Source organism: Urocampus carinirostris, chromosome 2 (genome assembly GCF_059441175.1).
Source record: "Urocampus carinirostris isolate Australia breed hairy pipefish chromosome 2, RoL_Ucar_1.0, whole genome shotgun sequence".
Lineage (NCBI taxonomy): Eukaryota > Metazoa > Chordata > Actinopteri > Syngnathiformes > Syngnathidae > Urocampus > Urocampus carinirostris.
The window spans coordinates 47,829,549-47,848,965 of NC_142350.1; the positions used below are offsets into that span (position 1 = coordinate 47,829,549).

General features: G+C 39.9%; 1 protein-coding gene across 1 annotated transcript; it reads left to right on the forward strand.

Annotated features, from left to right (window-relative positions):
- Positions 1 to 55: 55 nt before the first annotated feature.
- pianp (PILR alpha associated neural protein) lies at positions 56 to 19,073 on the forward strand. The gene is made up of 5 exons (XM_088326817.1): positions 56 to 560; positions 634 to 1,016; positions 1,247 to 1,325; positions 15,791 to 15,937; positions 17,585 to 19,073. Exons 1-5 carry the CDS (start codon positions 550 to 552, stop codon positions 17,604 to 17,606), a joined length of 642 nt encoding a protein of 213 aa, XP_088182943.1. The 5' UTR covers positions 56 to 549; the 3' UTR covers positions 17,607 to 19,073.
- Positions 19,074 to 19,417: the final 344 nt, after the last annotated feature.

Here is a 19,417-nt window from a genome sequence, read left to right on the forward strand (position 1 = left end):
CCCCCCATAAAACGTGTCAAATTCACCTCTTTGATTTTTATTTTAAATGCACATAATTAGCATTTAAATCTCTTGACTCTCTCGTTCCCTCCCGTCGCTCCCTCTCTCTCGCGGACTCTACATGTCTCGGTCGCTACGGCAACCAATCCTTATCCCCCTCCTCTTTTTTTGCGCCGTATATCTCCTTTTCTCCTTCTCATTCTCGACTCGCTAGAGGTAGGCGCCGATTCTTGTGGGGAGCGCCAGCGACATTCCGTTGGCATTTTGTTGAGTATCGGGAAGGAAAGTTGGTTTAAAGTATCAGTGACGTCACTGATGATGATTTAGGAGGGTTTGCTGTCAACGCCATTACTTTTTTGAGGGGGGAGGTCAAGCTTGATTGAGCGTTAAGTGTACTTAGAATCGATTAAAGGGAGGGATTTTTGTGCAGTACTATCACAGCCGGCATCTTGATAGGGAATATCTGGAATCTGGAGCTTCCCTTTTGTTTTCCTTTCTTTTGCTTCAAGAGATGATTGTTGCGTCGGAGTGGGAGTGAACACAGAAGCGATGGAGAGATGGTAAAAACTGAGTTTTCGGGTGAGAATGGGAGCAACTTTTGACTATTTTCCTTTCACTTTCCTCGTCCTCCAGCTCCATCGCTCCTGTCGCACGACTGATTGCCCTGGTCGCCCTGGCCCTGGTCTCCCTGGCGACGCATCCCTCACCCGGTCGCCGTGACGACCGGAGCGAGGGGTGGGCGGATGCCCGGGTGGACGCCCGGGTAGACCAGCTACCCATCAGCGCCCAGGTGACGCCCACCCCTTTGTGGGCGGTGGTGTGGGGGCCCACGCAAACCCTGGAGGAAGAGACCCCCCACTTCCTCCCCAGTCAGGGAACGGAGCGGCTGTGGCATAGGGGGGGCACCGCCCCTACAGAGGAGTACCCGGTATACCCCGACATTACCGAGCACCCCCGGGTGGAGGACCGAGAGGGCGTGGGGGACGGCGTGGGGGAGGAGGCAGAGCTTGAGGAAGGTGGGTGTCGTGCCGCATTGCCAAAAGCGCTCCTGGGAATTAACTGTCATTTCCCCCCCACACATCTAGAAAGCCTCATAAAGTTGGTGTCACTCACTCAGTCCAGATTTATCTATTTATTTTTGCAGAACTAATTTCATGTTTAGCTCCCCTCTCATTGATTTATTTCCCTTTTTGTTCGATTATAAACGCTCTGGGAATAGTAACCGTATACGTGTGTGTTTTTCCAGTGGACCCCCAGTTCTACGTCACCGTGACAATTTCCACACTGCTTATCCTCACGGCAATCGTCATCACGGCAAAACTCTGGTAGGAACTTTCCATTCCTTAGTTCTTAAACACCACTGCAACACACAGTAAACCTAAAAAATGCCTTAGAGAAGGGATCACCAAACTTTTTGAATTAGAGAGCTACTGTTTTGTCACTGATTAGCGCACTGATTAGGTATGCACTGTAAAAATAAACATATATCATTACTGTGTTGTTACGATGGTATTACAAGGTTATTACCATGTTGTAATTATCAGAAGTAGGGTTAAAATAGGCTCAGTCGACCACTACTGTTATCCCTTCCTACTTCACAGCCACAGTACATTGCAGGTAGAAAAATTATCCTGAGATAAACTATACTCGATTGCATATTGCAAGTAGTGGCTTGGTGGCTCTTTTTTGCCATTTTGCCCACCAAAGTGTGCACTGCATCCATGCAGCCACAATCCATCATCCCTGATCGCATATTGCTGCATGCAGGTGACCGGCAAAAATCACTTTTGTTTTGTTTGAACCAGCGGCTCTTTTTTTTTTGCCGTTGCTGTATTTTCCCCTAAAATTATCTGCACTCATGCAGGTGAAATCCATTATCCCCAAACCCATATTGCTGAGAGCAGGAACCGGCAAAGTGCACTTTTGGCAGGAGGCGTGTCATTTTGGCTAGCCAAAAATGAAAAGCTTGGTTGCGGCCACAATCCTCCCCAGTCGATCACGCCTGAGCAGGGGCCATCTGAGCTCATTGTTTTTTCAGTTTGGCCCTCTGAAGCGTGCTGTTGTGGCCCATTTAATATGCACTGTACCGTTTTGGCTACAATCCATTATGCCCAGGCAACTATTGCTGAGAGCAGGGGCCAAGATAGCAAATTTGTGTCATGCTTGTCAGCTTTTTTCCCTTGTTGTTTCCACATAAAATGAACATCAACAGCACTCGTGCGGCTGAAATCTATGTATGTAACACCCTACATGCCCACACTTTCTTGTGTAAATATTGTGTAAATTATAACCTTTATCTTCTTTGTTTTCTTTTATCCCCACTGTAAAATGTGAAACTGGAGTGCCACGTCCAATTTCGTTGTCACAATATGTTCAACCCGTTTTGTAACAGTGACAATAAAGGTATATTATATTCTATTTCCGGTCGTCAATTGCTAATAACGGGTTGGCGTGCATTTTAATAGAGAGGGGCTACTCTGCAGATTTTTGTATATAGCGGGGCGTTATGCTGCCCAGTAACAGCATTAAACAAGCTATTCAGTATAACATCATTCCTGTTAAGAATCTTGCTCATCACTGGAGAGCTATTTTCACAACCAGGCTCTTCGGGTGTTCTCAAGGAGCTACCTGATGCTTGTGGGCACCACATACTTGCCTCATACTATTTCGGTAAAGAATGAAGTAGAGCAGGTGCCCTATTATAAATCAGAAGAAAAACTTGGGTCAAAAGAAGACTCAGCCACTATTTGGATCATTTCATGACCCAGTTTATTCGCATTGGTTTATAATTAATAATAATTAACTTAGAGGGGTTGTATTCTATACGAACGACACAATTTTGTTTGCAGAATGAAGGAAGAACAATCTACAATCTGTCAGGTTAAGTAAATAGTTGAAAAACACTGTATATAAATGAAGTGCATTATGTCAAAAACGGAGTCAGAAAATGTAAGAAAATTTTTCAGAACGTTTGCCAATTGTGCACCTATCTCTATTTTTGCTGTGAATGAGTTAAATGACCATCCAAAATTATTTGCGTGAAACAATCAAAAAAGGGGGTAAGACCCCCGCACCCCCTTCCAAAACACAGATTTTGTCTCTATAATAAATATATATATATATATATATATATATATATATATATATATATATAAAACCACATTTCAGATGATGTTTGACCCAACATTTTTGAATGTAAGAAAACCACAATCATGTAATTTATCTGACCTATCAATCATGGTATAAGAAAATACTGCTGTATTAGGGCCTTTGGGTAGATATCTCTGACATGGCAACCCAGAGGCTTAATTTGATTGGATGAAAAATATCTACTTTTACTAGAAGACGCATAGAAAAACACAGTACAATACAGATTGGCAAGATTAATATCATTTCTCTTCATAAAAAAGCGAAAGTTGAAGTCTGTGTTTATGATAATTTTTCATCTTTGTGTGGTGAAAGTAAAAACGGATCGTAAAGGAATAAGCAGATCGCCAGACGTCCAATTTGATTTTCCGGGCTCCTGCTAGCAATAACGCGCTGCAGGCCTTGGCACGATAAACAAAGGATCGATATGCAATCAACACATGCGATGTGTATGAGAAGACATTAAGACTACTTTCCATTTGTAATCCTTCTTTCGCCTTGAGGATCTACAGAAATTTGCGTGATTATTATTTTTTTTTCTAGCTCACACTAGGCTAGCTGGCGCAATCCTAACTCTAGCAGGAGCTAATATTTAGCATTTGCCATATTTTCTCAACTACAAACCCCTACTTTTTTCCTAGGTCTTGAATGGCTTGTCTGTATCTTCCTGTCATTAGGGGGCACTCTAATTAGAATTACAAATATGAGAATCAAAATCAAGGATGCAAAGAACAACACACTCATTTTTTAGCGGATCGAATTCCCTATGAAATGAAATGAAATGAAATGAAATGATCTGCATTTATATAGCGCTTTTCAAGTCAATGACTTCCCAGAGCGCTTTACATTGTGCTTCACATTTCCCAATAGCGGCCTTGCAGCCATGTAAGGCGCTAACCTGTTTATTGGGGGTATTGGGGGTTCAGTGTCTTACCCAAGGACACTTCAACATGTAACACGGACAAGCCGGGATTCGATCTGGGATCCCTTAATCCCAAAACGATCACTCTACCTCCTGAGCTACAGCCGCCCCAACTTAGGCTGTACTGTTAATTAGTTTTTAATTCTCACAAAAAACACTAGAAGACGTTTGTATGGTTAATTGTTCACATTTTCCCTGCAATTTTTTCTGTTTTTACCAAGCATAATTGCTTAATCATTCACTCTGTTAGGTACATACATTTCCTATTAGTCAACCGCTAATAATAGATCACGACCACAACTGTGCATTTCATTTTAGACGGCCCTTAACGGCACGCCTCCCGATAGTAAAGCCTTCTGGCGGACCTTGCTTGAATCAGTATGGGATTGCTGTTAATGGATCCCGGCCACACAAGTGCAGTTCATTCTACGCTGGCATAACGGCATGCTTCCCGATACTAAATCCTTCTAGTGGGCCCCATTTGCAGCAATTTGGAATTGCTCTTATTGGATTGCAGCTACACCAGTGCAGTTCATTTTAAGCAGAAGTTAATGGTGGAAAAAAAGAGCAGTTAAGCCTGACAGAAGTGCGCTCTGCTGGTTTGGTGGAAATAAAAGACCCACAAGTGTGGTTTCAACTCACAAAGTATTAAGCGCAGAGTAGCGAGGGATAAATGAATAAATAAATGAATTTTAATTCATAAATTAATAGAGTATAAATGAAATTATAAATATGGTAATGTTTTCCTCTTTATATTTATCAATAAAAAAACAGAATGTATAATTAGATAGAGGAATGAATCAAATAATTATTAAATACGTCGCACAAAGTAGCTGCTCACTAACGGTCATTTTACAACAAGAAAGGAGAAATTAGATGACTATTGTATGTTTAATCAAAAATAATCTTGAGATTAATGGAAAGTGATGGAATACTCATAAATTTCAAAACTGTTGTTTGACAATATTTGAAAAATAAATCTCTGAGACCAACTACTTTTCCGCTCGGGTCAACGGAGACAACACATCGAGAATTAACAGCATTCATTCCGGCCTAACACTCCCTCAGGTCAGACCGCACCGCTCGTAAAAATGTTCCGTATCGTCAGCGCTGCAGCAAAATGCCGAAAACTTCAAAGTCAAAATGGAGAAACCCGTCGTATCCTGATGGCGAATCCGAAACCGCAAAATTACTTAATGCTGAGATCCTTCCTCGCCCATTCATGAACTCTAGAGTTGACCTTGTGTCCTCTGTGGCTTTTTGCCGTCAACGTCAGAACTGGAGTGGGAGCTCGGAGCTCGGCTGCTGTCAGACCCGTCAGGTTTTCTTTCCCTCGGATGAAAACCACACAAGTTCTTTGCCTTTTCATTGGTAGTCAGACGAGTCGTCTCTAATAACTGTATTGCGCAATGTGTGATTCAAAAAGAGTTTTGTACGTAACCGCACTGCTTTTTTGTTTGTTCATATTTGTACTGCTAACCTTTTAAAGAGGCGGTGTGTAATAATTCACCACTAGAGGTGTTTGTATCTTAGAATGGAGTTGAGGGATTCAAAACGGACGCACTATGGAAGCCCGAAAGATACTGCATAGCAAAATTCGTAAGTCAACTTCCATAATTTCTTGTATGAGAAGAGGATGGAATCTAGCTGGAGCAAGACATGAAAGCTAGGGTGATTTCCCCACCAGCAACATCTAAAGGCCGCTGAATAGAACTGGTCAGAGCTGGTGAAAGTGACTAACTTTAATAACTAGCGAGAGAAGCACCTGAAAAGGCCAATCAAAGATTGGAAGTGCAAAGCAGAATTGATCAAGTGGCAGGGTCCTAAATCATGGAATTTAACTAAAGAAGGAAACAGTGGGGAAGAAAACACTCAAAAAAAAGGAAGAAGCCATTTTTATATATCAGCTAACAATAACAATAGAGACTTGCCAAGTGTCCAACATAAGTGGCTAGAGAGGGAAACCGTGGAAAACGCCAGAATTACGGTACTCGGCGATGTTTACTTGAATGACCAGCGGTGGCAAAAGCGATTGACATTTAAGGACATAGCAGGAACAGCTAACGATAGCAACTATCAGCAAGCCATAGCCTGCATCCAAGTGGCTAACATGAGTGGTTATAAAAGGAAACATTGGAAAAAAGTGGAAAAGGCCTGAATGACTGGACTAAGTGATGTTCACTTGAATGACAACTTGTGGAAAGTAATTGGCACTGAAGGAGAAAGCAGGAACTGCTAACAATATCAGCTAATGGCGAGCCAAAGCCTGGAGCTAAATGTTTAGCATAAGTAGCTAAAGAGAATCACAGTGGGGAAAAGTCTGAATCACAGAGCTCTGCAATGCTCGCTTGCATGACCAGCTGCGCTGAAGGCCTAGCTGTGTGCCAAGGAGCTGACATGAGTGGCTAAAGAAGGATACAGTGGTAAAAAAAAAAAGATCAAAAACTGAAGGATGTAGCAGGTCTTATTGACATGAAGCAGCAAACAATAACAATAGCGGCCAAGCGGATTACATGAAAGGCCAAAGAATGAAACATTGGAAGAGAAAGTAAAAAACTGCAGGACAAAGAAACCTGAGCAAAGAAGAATAGCTCACATGAGTGGCTAGAAAGGGAAACGGTGGAAAAGTGGAAGAGGCCTTAATGGCATACAGGTCTCAGCTGTGTGCGGTAGGTGGCCTTAAAGTGCTAAAAGCACCGGCAGGACAAGCTAGCTTTGCAAACTGGTCCTCCGGGCTTCTGTAGTAGTAAAATGGCTACCAAACAGGTCAGCTACTATGTGTAATCGAATTAAACATTTCTAAACCTCCAGGTCTTGTTTATGAGACAGTAGTTGTCGGTTTTGTTTATTATCTGAACCAAGTGTTTTATTGAAATAAATAAGTCTTTTTTTTCCTACCACTAGAGATTGCTATATATCACACACTAGCGCTTTATAATGTTAATATCCCAGCTGCCATCTTCAATACGGACAGGCTGGGTTATTAGAGAGAAACGCGCAACTCAACGGGATGATTTAGCCGAGCGTTTCCACGCTTTGCTGATCGCGCCAATAATGTGAAGTCGATTTGACCGCCGGGTCTCGGGCGACTCGTTTTCCTGCATCTTCCCCCTGTCCAGATTTTCTCTTGTTGTTTTACATTCCTTATTTACGCCGTCTCCTTATTGTCGTTTTTCAATCCGCCGCCCGGAACGGCAGAATTTGTTCCACTTCATATTCCTCGTTATTTTTTTTTAACAACCTCGCCTGGTATGCCTCAAAGGGATTTTTCTTTTTGTGCACTCGATACCTGCACCCCTCTCCTCTCTTGTTCCTTCGGCTTCTTGGCTTTCTATCGGTATTGTAATTACGGCCGCCTCTCTCCAGTGCATCTTATCTCTCATTCCAGCCTCTTTCGTGGCCCGGCGGTTTCATCCTCCGAAACAAAGCCGGCCCCCCTCAGCCTCCCCCCAAAATTCTGAGTTCTCTGTTTGTAAGTAAACTGTTGCTCAGCGAATTAGCATCGGCGAGTTAGCGCGTGACGGCGCTCGAACTGTTTCTGCACGGCGTGATAAGATTGTCTGGCGCTCGGGTGTCAGAAATGTGTAAATAACGCCGTGTGTTGCGAGGGGGGGGTGCAGATGGAATAGAGAGATAGCGTTTGGTGGGAAGTGGCTGCCGGCCGGTCGAGTGGGATCGCGCCAAGCGCCGCGTATGTTTTCCTGGTGCACGTGTGAAGAAATAGAGCCCGGTGGGAGCTGAGGTTGCGTGAGGACGTATACCTCACACGTATATGGTAGACACCGGGATACAACATTCAGGGTTGGTACAACTTTTCCATGGCCAAATTCAAGGACTTTCAAAGCCAATTTTACAAGTCCTCCAGTACTATTCAAAGAAGATCCAGTGCGGATCATGTATTTTGCAGACTCATAAATATATCTGCAATATACATATGCCATTTTAATTTAGCGTGTGTGTTTATCAAGACATAGAATTATTAGCTCTTGAGTAAATGGTGAATATATTTGTGGATCTGATCATTGCGTGTGTACATTTTCAGTGTTCATGCACTTTTTCATTAGCACTTTATAAGGAATTTCAAAGCCAATTTTCCAATTTCTCCAATTTCAGAAATCCGCTGTGAATCATTTATTTTGCAGAAACATGAATATATCTGTGATTAAAAAATGAGATTTTTAATTTAGCGTGTGCATTTTCAAGACACACGATTTTTAAAACTTGTGTAAATCGCGTTTATATTTGTGAATCCTGTCGGGAATTGATATCAAAATGTACCGTTTCCCAAATTGTTTGAATTAGTTATCTGACTCCATTAACCAGACACAACCTACATTCACCCAACAATGTATGCGCGCTCGTTTCTTGAAGGAAAAGATGAACAAGAAAGCTGACATTTTCACACAAAGGCAGATTTAATTTCATTAAAAATTTAACGAAGTGTACTCCATCAAAAACGGCCGAATTAGTGACGTTTCAGTCCGTGTGAATCCTTTTTCTCAAGTCCTTTAGCTTTCTTCTTATTTGCCATCTTCTCCCCTCATAATGGCATGCCGACTCCTCCCATGGGCGCGCCAATGAAGCCCCCTTGGGCTTCACCATCTCGGAGAAGAGCGTCGCGGTGTCTGGAATACTCAAAACAACACTGAGCGTTTCTACGTCGTCAGGGCCTTGTTCTCAAACCAACGCCTGCCGTCATATTTCTGGATGTGCTGATGCCTGCCCTGAACTTTCACTGCTCATTGAATAAAGGCACAGTCAGTAAATAACATTAAACTCAATAAATGTTACTTGTATTCAATCATATAAAATCCTTTATAGTCAAATGTATACAATCCTTCAATCCGAACATGTATAAATATTTTTGAGACAAATCTCTCCTCATACAGGTGTATGGTATAAATTACGGTAATAAAAATCTCCTAAATCTCGCCCTCCCACCCGTGAGGTGTGAGAATTCTCCCACCGTGGTCCGCTGCGTGTCATAAGAGGCGACTAAAGTGGAGGGAGCGAGGGGACTGGGGATCCTCTCCTCTCTATCTCTACTCCCCAAGAGAGACAGCAAGGCAAAGAAAGGGGGGCGGGAGACTGAAAGGTCCCGCAAACCCTAGTTATAGGTTTACTAAATGTGAGAGGATGTGGAAGTAAAGCGACTGAGTGCAAGAAATTGGAGATCGGAAGGGTGATGACTAGAAGGAAGGTTGTTGTGTTAGCCGTGAGTGAAACAAAGATGAAAGGTAAGGGTGAAGTACAGCTTGGAGGTATGTATGGTAGAAAGTCTGGAGTTACGGGTGGACATGCTGGAGAAGGAGTGGCTGTGCTTGTCAGTGAGAAGGCAAAGGAAAGTCACCCCTCTCGAGGGGTATGACCAGGGTAGATAGATAGAATAAATATTTTACAATTACAGTTGCAGGTTATTCCCATTATGATTTAGCACTGGGAAACACTACTTTAATTTTTTCCACAACCCTTAAAAATGACAATCATTGATTCGGAATCTTAGCACTAATAAATATTTCATAGTGGCCTGTTTAGGGTGTAGCATGAACCTGTCCTCATAGGGGCCGATGACGCTTCATAGGAGAATGCTGTACAAACTAATGCCAGCTACTGTTCATCACGAGGGAAGAAATGCAATGGCGCGATTTTTAAGCAGATTTATCTTTGTTGTCTAAAACTTGTTGACTAGAGCTGTTGTTTTTGTTTTTTTGCAAATATCCATCAAAAATAACTTCCTAAAAAAATAATCAATGAATTTAAATATTGACATTTTTTTGATAAATTAACTTTTTTAGCTCTTTTACTATTGAGTTATGTATTTATGCATTTATTTGTCTATTGATCAATTGTATTCATCTATCCTTTTATTTTTGTAATCATTCATTTTTTATCTTTGAATGTGGCCTTGTATGTATTTATCTTTTTGTGGCGCGCAACCCCACAGTGCAGAGGTTCAGGGTTCAAGTCCAGCTACTGCAGCCTTCCCGTGTGTAGTTTGAATTTATGAATTGATTTATTTCTTTGCTTTTGTCGTTTCATCACTATCATATTTTGTACAAATCCCCATCAAAAATAATCTTCAAACAAAAATGGAAGAAATTCACTGGAGACTACAAGCACGTTACACGTTTATTCTATTTTATTTTTTCGGCAAAGAGAATCAGAGAAAGACCTGCTTAATAGTAAAAATGGCTTTAATAATAAGGTTGACGCAATTCGTTTTCGAAGTCATAATCGTCGATGACACTGAATCAGATAAGGGGGGAAGGAGTGCATTCTCCTTGGTGGTAGTGGGCGCTATACCCTGGTTGACAGTCTATGCGTCATGTGTTAGTCGCCCAGCTTTTGTTTTTGAGTCGGAAAACTGTCATAAAAAGCGTGCAACATGAAAGTCAGATTTGGTCTTAGTAGTGACAGTATTTATCGACACATCGCTAACAAACAAAGCGTGAAGTTGATCTTAATGATTGACACCCTCTCTTCGCTTCCTCGCCAGAAGAACAAAAATGACTTCCTTTTCTCCGTGTATTTCGGTCCGACGTTTGAGGATTTTCCTTGCGCGTTTCAAAGCAGAATATTTGTTGTTTTCCCTGACTTTCCGCGCAAACGAGTGTTGGTCCCGAGCTGGCTTCTGAAGTGGCGACCCACGATGCATTGCACAGCTGTTTAGACAGATGCCGCAACTCCTGTTTATGCCCATTGCAGGCAGGCAGAAGGTAGAGTTCCTCTCGGGCTTTGATTTCTACATTATGGATTAAGGCAGACGTGTACAACATTTTTTCCCCTACATGCAGGATTTCGAAGGGTACATTCAGTCAGATTTATTGATATGTTCTTTCATTTATTTATCTATACGTATTTATCACATTTTTCCCTGAAGGGGGATGACCTCATGTGCGGTCCCTTCTCGAGGTTTCTTCATTTTCCTCATGTTGAGGTTTTTGAGTTTTTCCCTTGCCCTCATGTAGGTTTTAGATCAGGGGATGGTGTCATAATAGTCAGTGGAGCCCTTTGAGACTCCTTGTGATTAAGGGCGTCACAAATAAACATGACTTGACTTGTAATTCATGAATTTATTAATGTTTCTATGTATTTAATCGTTAATTGATTCGTTCTTTCATTCATCTAATTATTCCGTTTTTATGGATGAATATATATGGGAAAAACATTACCATATTTATTCATTAATTATCTAATTATCTATTAATTTAATAAATGAATGAAAAATTAAAGTATCTGTTCATATTTATTCATGTATTTATGGATCTTACTATGCATTTTTTCATTCATTTATTATATCATTTTATTTATTTTACTCATTTACTTTTTCATTTGTTTAAAATTATGTATAGTTATGTATTTTAATTGGTTCATTAATTCACTGATTCATGTATTCATTTTTTCATGAATTCATCTATATGAATGTATTTATTCATGTATTTGTTTATACATATTTTAAAAATGAAATGAAATGTTTATACATATTTTATATTTTTTTATAATGCATTTGTTTTAATTGTTTCGATTCATGGTAAATGGCCTGCATTTATATAGCGCTTTTCAAGTCACTGAAGACCTCCCAAAGCGCTTTACAATGTGCTTCACACTTACCCATTCACACACACACTCACACACCAATAGCGGCCATGCAGCCATGCAAGGCGCCGACCTGCTTATTGGGGGCATTAGGGATTCAGTGTCTTGCCCAAGGACCCTTCGACATACAAATCGGAGGAGCCGGGAATCAAACCTGCGACCTCTTGATCCCAAGACAAGTGCTCTACCTCCTGAATATTCCTATTTTAATTTATATTTATTCATGTATTCTCTTATTTTAAAATAATTTATTTACAAAAGCACACCCAAAATGGATATATTTTGTTTTATTGGATAAATAAATCCAATTCTATAATGTATAGGATTAGTTAAAATTGTTAAAAAAACAAACAAACCTTTCAATTTTATATTAAAACAAGTTTGCCAATTTTTTATGTTTTATTTCATTTTTGCTTGATGTTTAATTTAGCTTTACGGTGTCGAAAATCTGCCATAACTTTCCTAACAGGATATTCTGTAGTGTTACATTTTCAATCTATGATACAAACGAATCCACTCAGTAGCCCACCAAATGGCACGTGGGCCTTATTTTGGATACCCCCTGAATAAAGTTATCTGCTCTAAAGTCCCCTTATAGACCAATTCCTAAGAACCTTGAACGGGACAGTGTGTATGATTCGACCACTAGATGTCGCTGTATTATTATTCCGAATACAAACTACGGTAACCAAAAGTGAACATATTTCTTCGCACTAAGATGGCCAAAAATCTTGTCATCTCTCTTTAGGACACAAGTTCTCTACTGGTCTGACTCCTGCACCCACCATTCTAACCGAAAGACAAGCTGGGAACCCCCCCCAAAAATCTACTTCTCAAATTTATCCAATGGAAGGATTGTGCAGTTTAAAGCGGCAGTAGCTCAGGAGGTAGAGCGCTTGTCTTGGGATCAAGGTATCCCAGTTCGAATCTCGGCTCCTCCGTGTTACATGTCGAAGTGTCCTTGGGTAAGACACTGAACCCCTAATACCCCCAATAAGCATGGCTGCAAAGCCGCTATTGGGAAATGTGGAGCACAATGTAAAGCACTTTGGGAAGTCATTGACTTGAAAAGCGCTATATAAATGAAGATCATTTTATTTCATAAAGCAGGGAGAGTAGAATATTTACACATATTTAAAAAGAAAAATTAACCAGCAAAACCAAAAGGACGTTAAGTTCTGTATATAAGCCTAGATTGCATACGAGCAACCCCCTAAAACTGCTTTAAAAATGCCTGGTACGAAGAAAAAAAATGTAATCAAAATATTAAAGCACCAATGTGTAACATTTGACCATTAGATGGCACTGTTGTCTAATGCTGCTACGCTGTGTTCTGTGGCACTGCTTTTCGTTTGCAAAACACCAGACAAACACGGCAGGGACCTTTAGGTAGGGCTATGTTAAAGGAATGCACATTTCTCAACAGTTTTGGGGAGAAAATGAAGAAAGGCCGCCACTAGGAGGCAGTAAATATTACACACAGTCTCTTTAATAAGGCATTTACCTAAACAACAAGAACGATTTCATTGTGTAGTTAATAAAGATGTTCGAGAGTGGGTGGAAACATATTTTGGTCTAGAGAGGGATGGGCGCCACCAGGCTATACTTGCCCAAGACACACCACGAAATGGTGCACCTTTGACCCTAGTTGTTAAGGGATCCAACCAACCAACACTGGTAAAAAGCTAACAAAATACCATTTTCAAACAATTTACTGTACCTTCAAGCAGAACTCCAATGTCGGATACCGGTACGCACGCCATTTTCGTATTTTGCAATTGTTTCCTTCTTTGACTTGATTGGTGTAGTCAATATTTTCCACTTTTCCTTTCCCTTGTCACAAATGTATCACTCCCACTTTTTTTGGGACCCATTATTATGGTCAGAAAAAGGGAAATCAAACCAACAAAATCGCAATAAAATGAGATGTGGTCCCTCAAACAGGTAGAAAAGATTGAGCAGGGCATTGAGTATCACAAGTTTTTTATGATATATCTATTCTTTGCAATGGGGAGAAAAACAGAACCATGTAATGATTTTGTCCATCAATGAAAAAAATAAAAATAAAATAAAGAGATTGAGCAGGGCATTATCGCCACCTACTTTTAAGGAGTCGAAGAAAAAGGCCAAGAACAACAGGTCAAGTTTTTATGATAGTTCTTGTTTTTTTTGCTTGATATTCAAATCATTTTAAATCCACGCACTGCCCCTTTAAATGATTCTGTTTAATTGAATTGCCATGAGCTTAAACTGCATTTCCCGAAAGCTTGTAAGTCGCATTGAAAAAAAGCATACCTCGAAGCCAAGAAAACCCCCGCACCATCATTTCTAAGAGTTTACTAGCACCCGCATGTCCGTTTCTTTGCCCCCCCCGCCCCCAACTTGACTCTTGCGGCAGCCATTTTTTTAATGAGCCCAACGAGGACAGCTAATCCTCTCTGGTATCGACGGCCGTCATGGGAAAGAACTCTGCTACTCTTTCCTTCCTCAATACTCGGATTTGCTCCGTGCGTTGATGTTTTTGTCTCGTGGAATTTTGGGCTCTGTTTTTTGGTGTCTAACTGGTCCCTTTGATGGTTTATGAAAGAGTAATGGTTTTTAAATGTGGGAATTTGGACTCATTCGCTGGCAGTTTTGCGACAATACATCTCAGGGATCTATGGAAGACTAGCGAGAAGGGATCTTTGACGGCAGCAGCAGCCGAGTCAATATTAGGGTTTTTTGCTTCCTTTTTTTTTTTTTGCTCTTTTTCTTTAAATTGTTCATTTTTCTTTTGTTTTCCTTTATTGGCCCTTTTTCTGTTCCTTTTTCAATTTTGTCATTTACAAATGTTTTCCATTTTTCTTTTTTCTTACCCTTTATTATATTCTCTTTTTCTCATTTTTCATTTGTCTCCTTTTCACTAATCATTTTTCCTTTACATTTTCTTACCTTCTTATTTTCTTTTATTCATTTTTCCCTTTTTTCTATTCTCATTTTCCTTTCCCTTTTTTTCTATTTTCCTTTTTTAAGTTTTTCTTTTTTAATCATCTTTCATTTTTCTCCCTTTCCCTTTTATTTTCTCCCTTTTTTCTTTTTTCACTTGCTTTCCTTTTTTCTCTTTTTTCCCTTTTCACATTTTTCTGACAATTTTTTCTTTATTTTTTCCTTGTTTCTTAATTTTCAATTTTTTTTTGCATTTTCCCTTTGTTTTTTCTCTATTCTCGTCAAATGTCCGTATTTTTCTTTTCCCTCTTTTTTCCTTTTTATAGTCGTCTATTCTTTTATATTTCTCACTTTACTTAATTTTTTAACAATCGATTTTTAAATATATATTTGTAGAGGTTTCCTCACAAGGACTCCCATTGACAATATACACAATGATCATTTTTTAGCTAAGAGTCAATCTTGACAGATTTAAAAAATAAATAAATGGTTGAAGGAAAATCTCGATTAAAAAAAAAAAAAGTATTGGAGATATGTTTCTATTAGGATCGAACGATAGGGATTTTCCTGGTTCGGTACCAATACTGATTGTTAGTATTAGAGGAGGCCGATAACAGATATTTGATCCGATATTAATTTGCTGTACAAAACCTAAATATCTCAGAATTTCGATGGAGCTCGCAAACGGAAAAGTGTGGGCACTCCTGTTTTAGAGCCAAATTGACAGACCAATGTTATGATAAGAGCTTATCACTAAGACTTCGACTTAAGCGTGCTTTTTATAATCTCTCTCAATCACAAACACACATGCCTGATTGACAAACTCATGTTATGATAAGAGCTAATATGTCAGTCTCTACCTGAGCCGGCTTCCCTAAAACAAGTTGACTACACTTTTTATGCTATCATCAGAGGTACGCTTTTTTATCACGGAACAGCCTTTTTGAGATCTTAATATTATCAGGGGTCTTCATTCACAGGTTTGTTGGGACTCAGGAGTTAGCATAGCTGCTGGTGTTTGCTCTAAGGTTTTTTGGGCCGAGACAGAAGAGAGGGAAGGAGAGGCTAGGCTGCATCTGAGCCTTAATAATCGGCCCTTCGAATCAATTAAAATGCCACTACCGTTAATTTGGCCAGGCCGATAATCGCGATAATAAAAGCCCAGATCCGTCCTCAATCAATGTTTTTTTTCCTCTTTAGTTACGATCGTAGCTGTTCCCGGCATCCTCCCCCTTTGTCGGGCGTCGTGGCCGCGCCCCTTTCCCGAGCGCTGCCTTGCTCGTTGGCATCGGAGGAAAGTCGACAGACGCTGCGAAGCGTCTCCTCGTCCTTCGCCGACCGCGACAGGTAAAAGAAAGCGGCGATGGCGTTCTCCCAAAAAAGAATCTTTTTTTTTTCCTTCTGCATTCATAAAGCGCTTTTCAATTCCTCCCAAAGCGCTTAACAATATACTTCACACTTACCCGTTCACACACACACTCCCACTGTGATAAGTCACTCCGGGTGTGAAAAAGGGGAAAAATATCCATCCGGCATCTGCAAGATGAGGCTTTTGTTGAGGCTATTCGGAGTTAATCTCAATAAAGAGAATCATAATGCCTCCTTCTCGGTCCCTTGTGATGCTATTTGAGTGCTTTGGGAGTGCGTTGCTTTTACAGCTCGGGGCCTCTCCGCTACACTGGAGCTCACCCGTACACAAACCTCTGTTTTATGGAAGCCCGAGAGGGCCAAAAGGCATTCAATAAACACAAACTTCTCAACTAAAACTAAAAAGCATTTAAAAAATATGAATGTCATTTTAAACTAAAGAAATATACAAATATAACTTAAAAACACGCTAAATTAAGATAGATATTATAACTTGAAATAAAATAGCTTGTTGCTAAATAACAGGCAAATATGTAACCCTTTGAAACAAAATATAATCAAATAATGTAAAAAAATATATTTAAACTATAGATGATCTTATAATAATACATATAAATTGTTATATTTTTTTTAAATCAAATAAAACTATTTTCTATTAAGTAACCTTTTAAAATTAAACTAAGTGTAATTCAATATTTTTTTTAAATGTGTATTTCAATTTTCTTTTAATATATAGTTATATATACGAGGACATCGAAATAAAATACATTTGACTAAATAATAGGTGAATATGTAGCCTTTTGAAATACATACATATAAATATAATTAAATACTTTTGGAAATGATATATTTATACATTTATCTCATCTCATCTCATTAGCCGTACCGCTTATCCTCAGTAGGGTCGCGGGGGGCTGGAGCCCATCCCAGCAATCATCGGGCAGTGGGCAGGGGACACCCTGAACTGGTTGCCAGCCGATCGCAGGGCACACAGGGACAGACAACTCATTCGCTCATTCACACCTAGGGACAATTTGGACCGGCCAATCCACCTGAAATGCATGTCTTTGGAATGTGGGAGGAAACCGGAGTGCCCGGAGGAAACCCACGCAAGCACGGGGAGAACATACAAACTCCGCACAGAAAGTCTGGAGCTGGATTTGAACCCACGACAGGTTCCCATGACATGAACTGTGCCGCACAATATTAAAAAAATAAATACATGGGAATAAAATACCAGTTTGCTAAATAACTTAACATAAATGTCAAATCTAATTTAAAAACTTGTATACTTGAAATTGTATATTTATATATAATACATAGAAATGAAATATTTTGCTAAATACAAAAATATTTACAAAAATATTGCTGTCATTATTAATAAATCTGTATTTAATATTTTTAACCATATTAATATTGTTGTATTATTATTATATATTTGATATGTTTTGCATTTAAGAACATGCTTTTTATATGACTGCCTTTTAATATCTATGGTTTTGGTTCTGGTCCCCATTAACGGTGAAAACCAAGGGATCTCTGTATTGCATTTTGGCACTCCTGGGCTTCCATACTGTTCTATGTTTTTTTTTTCATTTTCTAACACTTGTTTGTGTCCCATGTCAGGCTCCCTGTGGTGAACCTTTGAGGCGGCTGCTTTTTCCACCCAGATGGCGGAGACTTCAACCAATTCTCCAGAATGCCTTTCTTTCCCCTCCTTTTTCCCGCCCGCGGCGGCCTTTCTTCATTTTCTCCCCAAACTGAAATGCGTTCACACTCAAGATGCCACCTCCCAAAACCGCTGCCTCCCCCTCTCCTCTTAAATGAAGAAACTCATCAGCACACTCCTTCCTTTCTTATTTTCCATTCTTTCTTCATCGTCCTTAGGATTTTTTTCTTCCTATCTCGTTCATTTTTCCTTCCTACATTGTTTTTGTTTTCTACCCTACCTTGATTTTTTTCCTACCTTCCTTTTTTGTTTCCTTAGGTCATTCATTCCTTTAATTGTTCCTTCATTCCTTTCCAACTTACTCGTTCCTTTCTCCCTTCCTTGTTTACTCCTTCTGCCGCCCCTTCCTTTCTTGTTCATTCATTCCTTGTTATTCCTTATTCATTCCTTCATTCCTCCCTTTTCCTTACTTGTTTCTTCTCTTTCTTTCCTTTATTCACTCTTAGATTTTCTTCCTTATTTACTCCTTCCTTACTTTCTCGTTTCTTCCTTCCTCACTCGTTTCCTCCTTCCTTACTTGTAACTTCCTTCATTCACTTCATCCTTCCTCGCTTGTTTGTTCCTCCTTCCTTGCTCATTTTTCCTTTCCCCTTTCCTTCCTTTTTCCTTCCTTCTTTTGTTACTTCCTTGTTCATTCCTTCCTTACGAGTCAATTCCTTTGTTTCTCAATCGATCTTCCTTCTTCTTTACTTGTTCATTCTGTCGTTTCTCCCTATCTGTGTTCCTTCCTTTTTTCCTTGTTCATTCCTTCTTTCTTTGTCCCCTTTTCTTTCCCTTATTTGTTTCTTTGATTGAAAAAAATACCTACACTGTTTTTACAGGGCAATTATTAACAGTCAAGGAAGCCGCTCTTTATGATCGCATCTGCACGGTCATCCCCGAAGCAGGATTGATCCATTTTGGGGGGAATCTGTCGGTCGGGATGGCAGCCAAAGGGAAAACTATTGAACTACAGCTATTCCAGCAACTCTTTTTTCTTTCTGTGTTAACGTGACAAAAACGACAGATGGATGTCACGGAGATCTAACGTCAACGCAAGGGACCATTTTTTTTTTTTTGACAGGTTGCCGAGCATCGTCTACCTTCTCATCTAATAAGTGTTCGTCTCGGGCACCAAAAGAAACTTTCATGGGAACGTTCTTGTCGCCCGTCTGCTAAGATTCAAATGTTTTATTCATACGTGTCGATTTGATCTTTTATCTATCGTCTTCGGGAACCTGAGAGAAATTCGTGGATTTGTCTGTGCCGGAACCTTTTGGATACACGGGCAAAAGTATGGAGACGGTTGGCCATTTTGAGCTTGTGACGAGTAACATTAGAAACGTGTACTTGTTAGCACCCCTCACTTTGTTTTTTTTAATAAATGTGCCAAGTCCTAATCGGAAATGTTGTAGTTGCTGTAATGAAGGTGGGTCGATCGTACATTTCCGATATGAAAAGCTTTATCTCACCTGAAAAGCTTTATCTAAAAAAGTTTTTTTGTACTTTAAAGAAAAAAGTCTGCAATTTTGACAAAAACATAAACATCTAACACAATATGTTGCCAGATGAAACCATTAATAAAGCAGCTGTGGCAGTACTGTTCAATTACCGCTGTTTATGTAAACTTTTAATTGGTGATCTATAGAAGAGCGGCAGTCTGACAAAACTGCACTCTGCTGGCAGCAATATGTGATAGGGGATAATGGATTGTGGCCACGCCAGTGGAGTTCGTTTTAGGCGGAAATGAC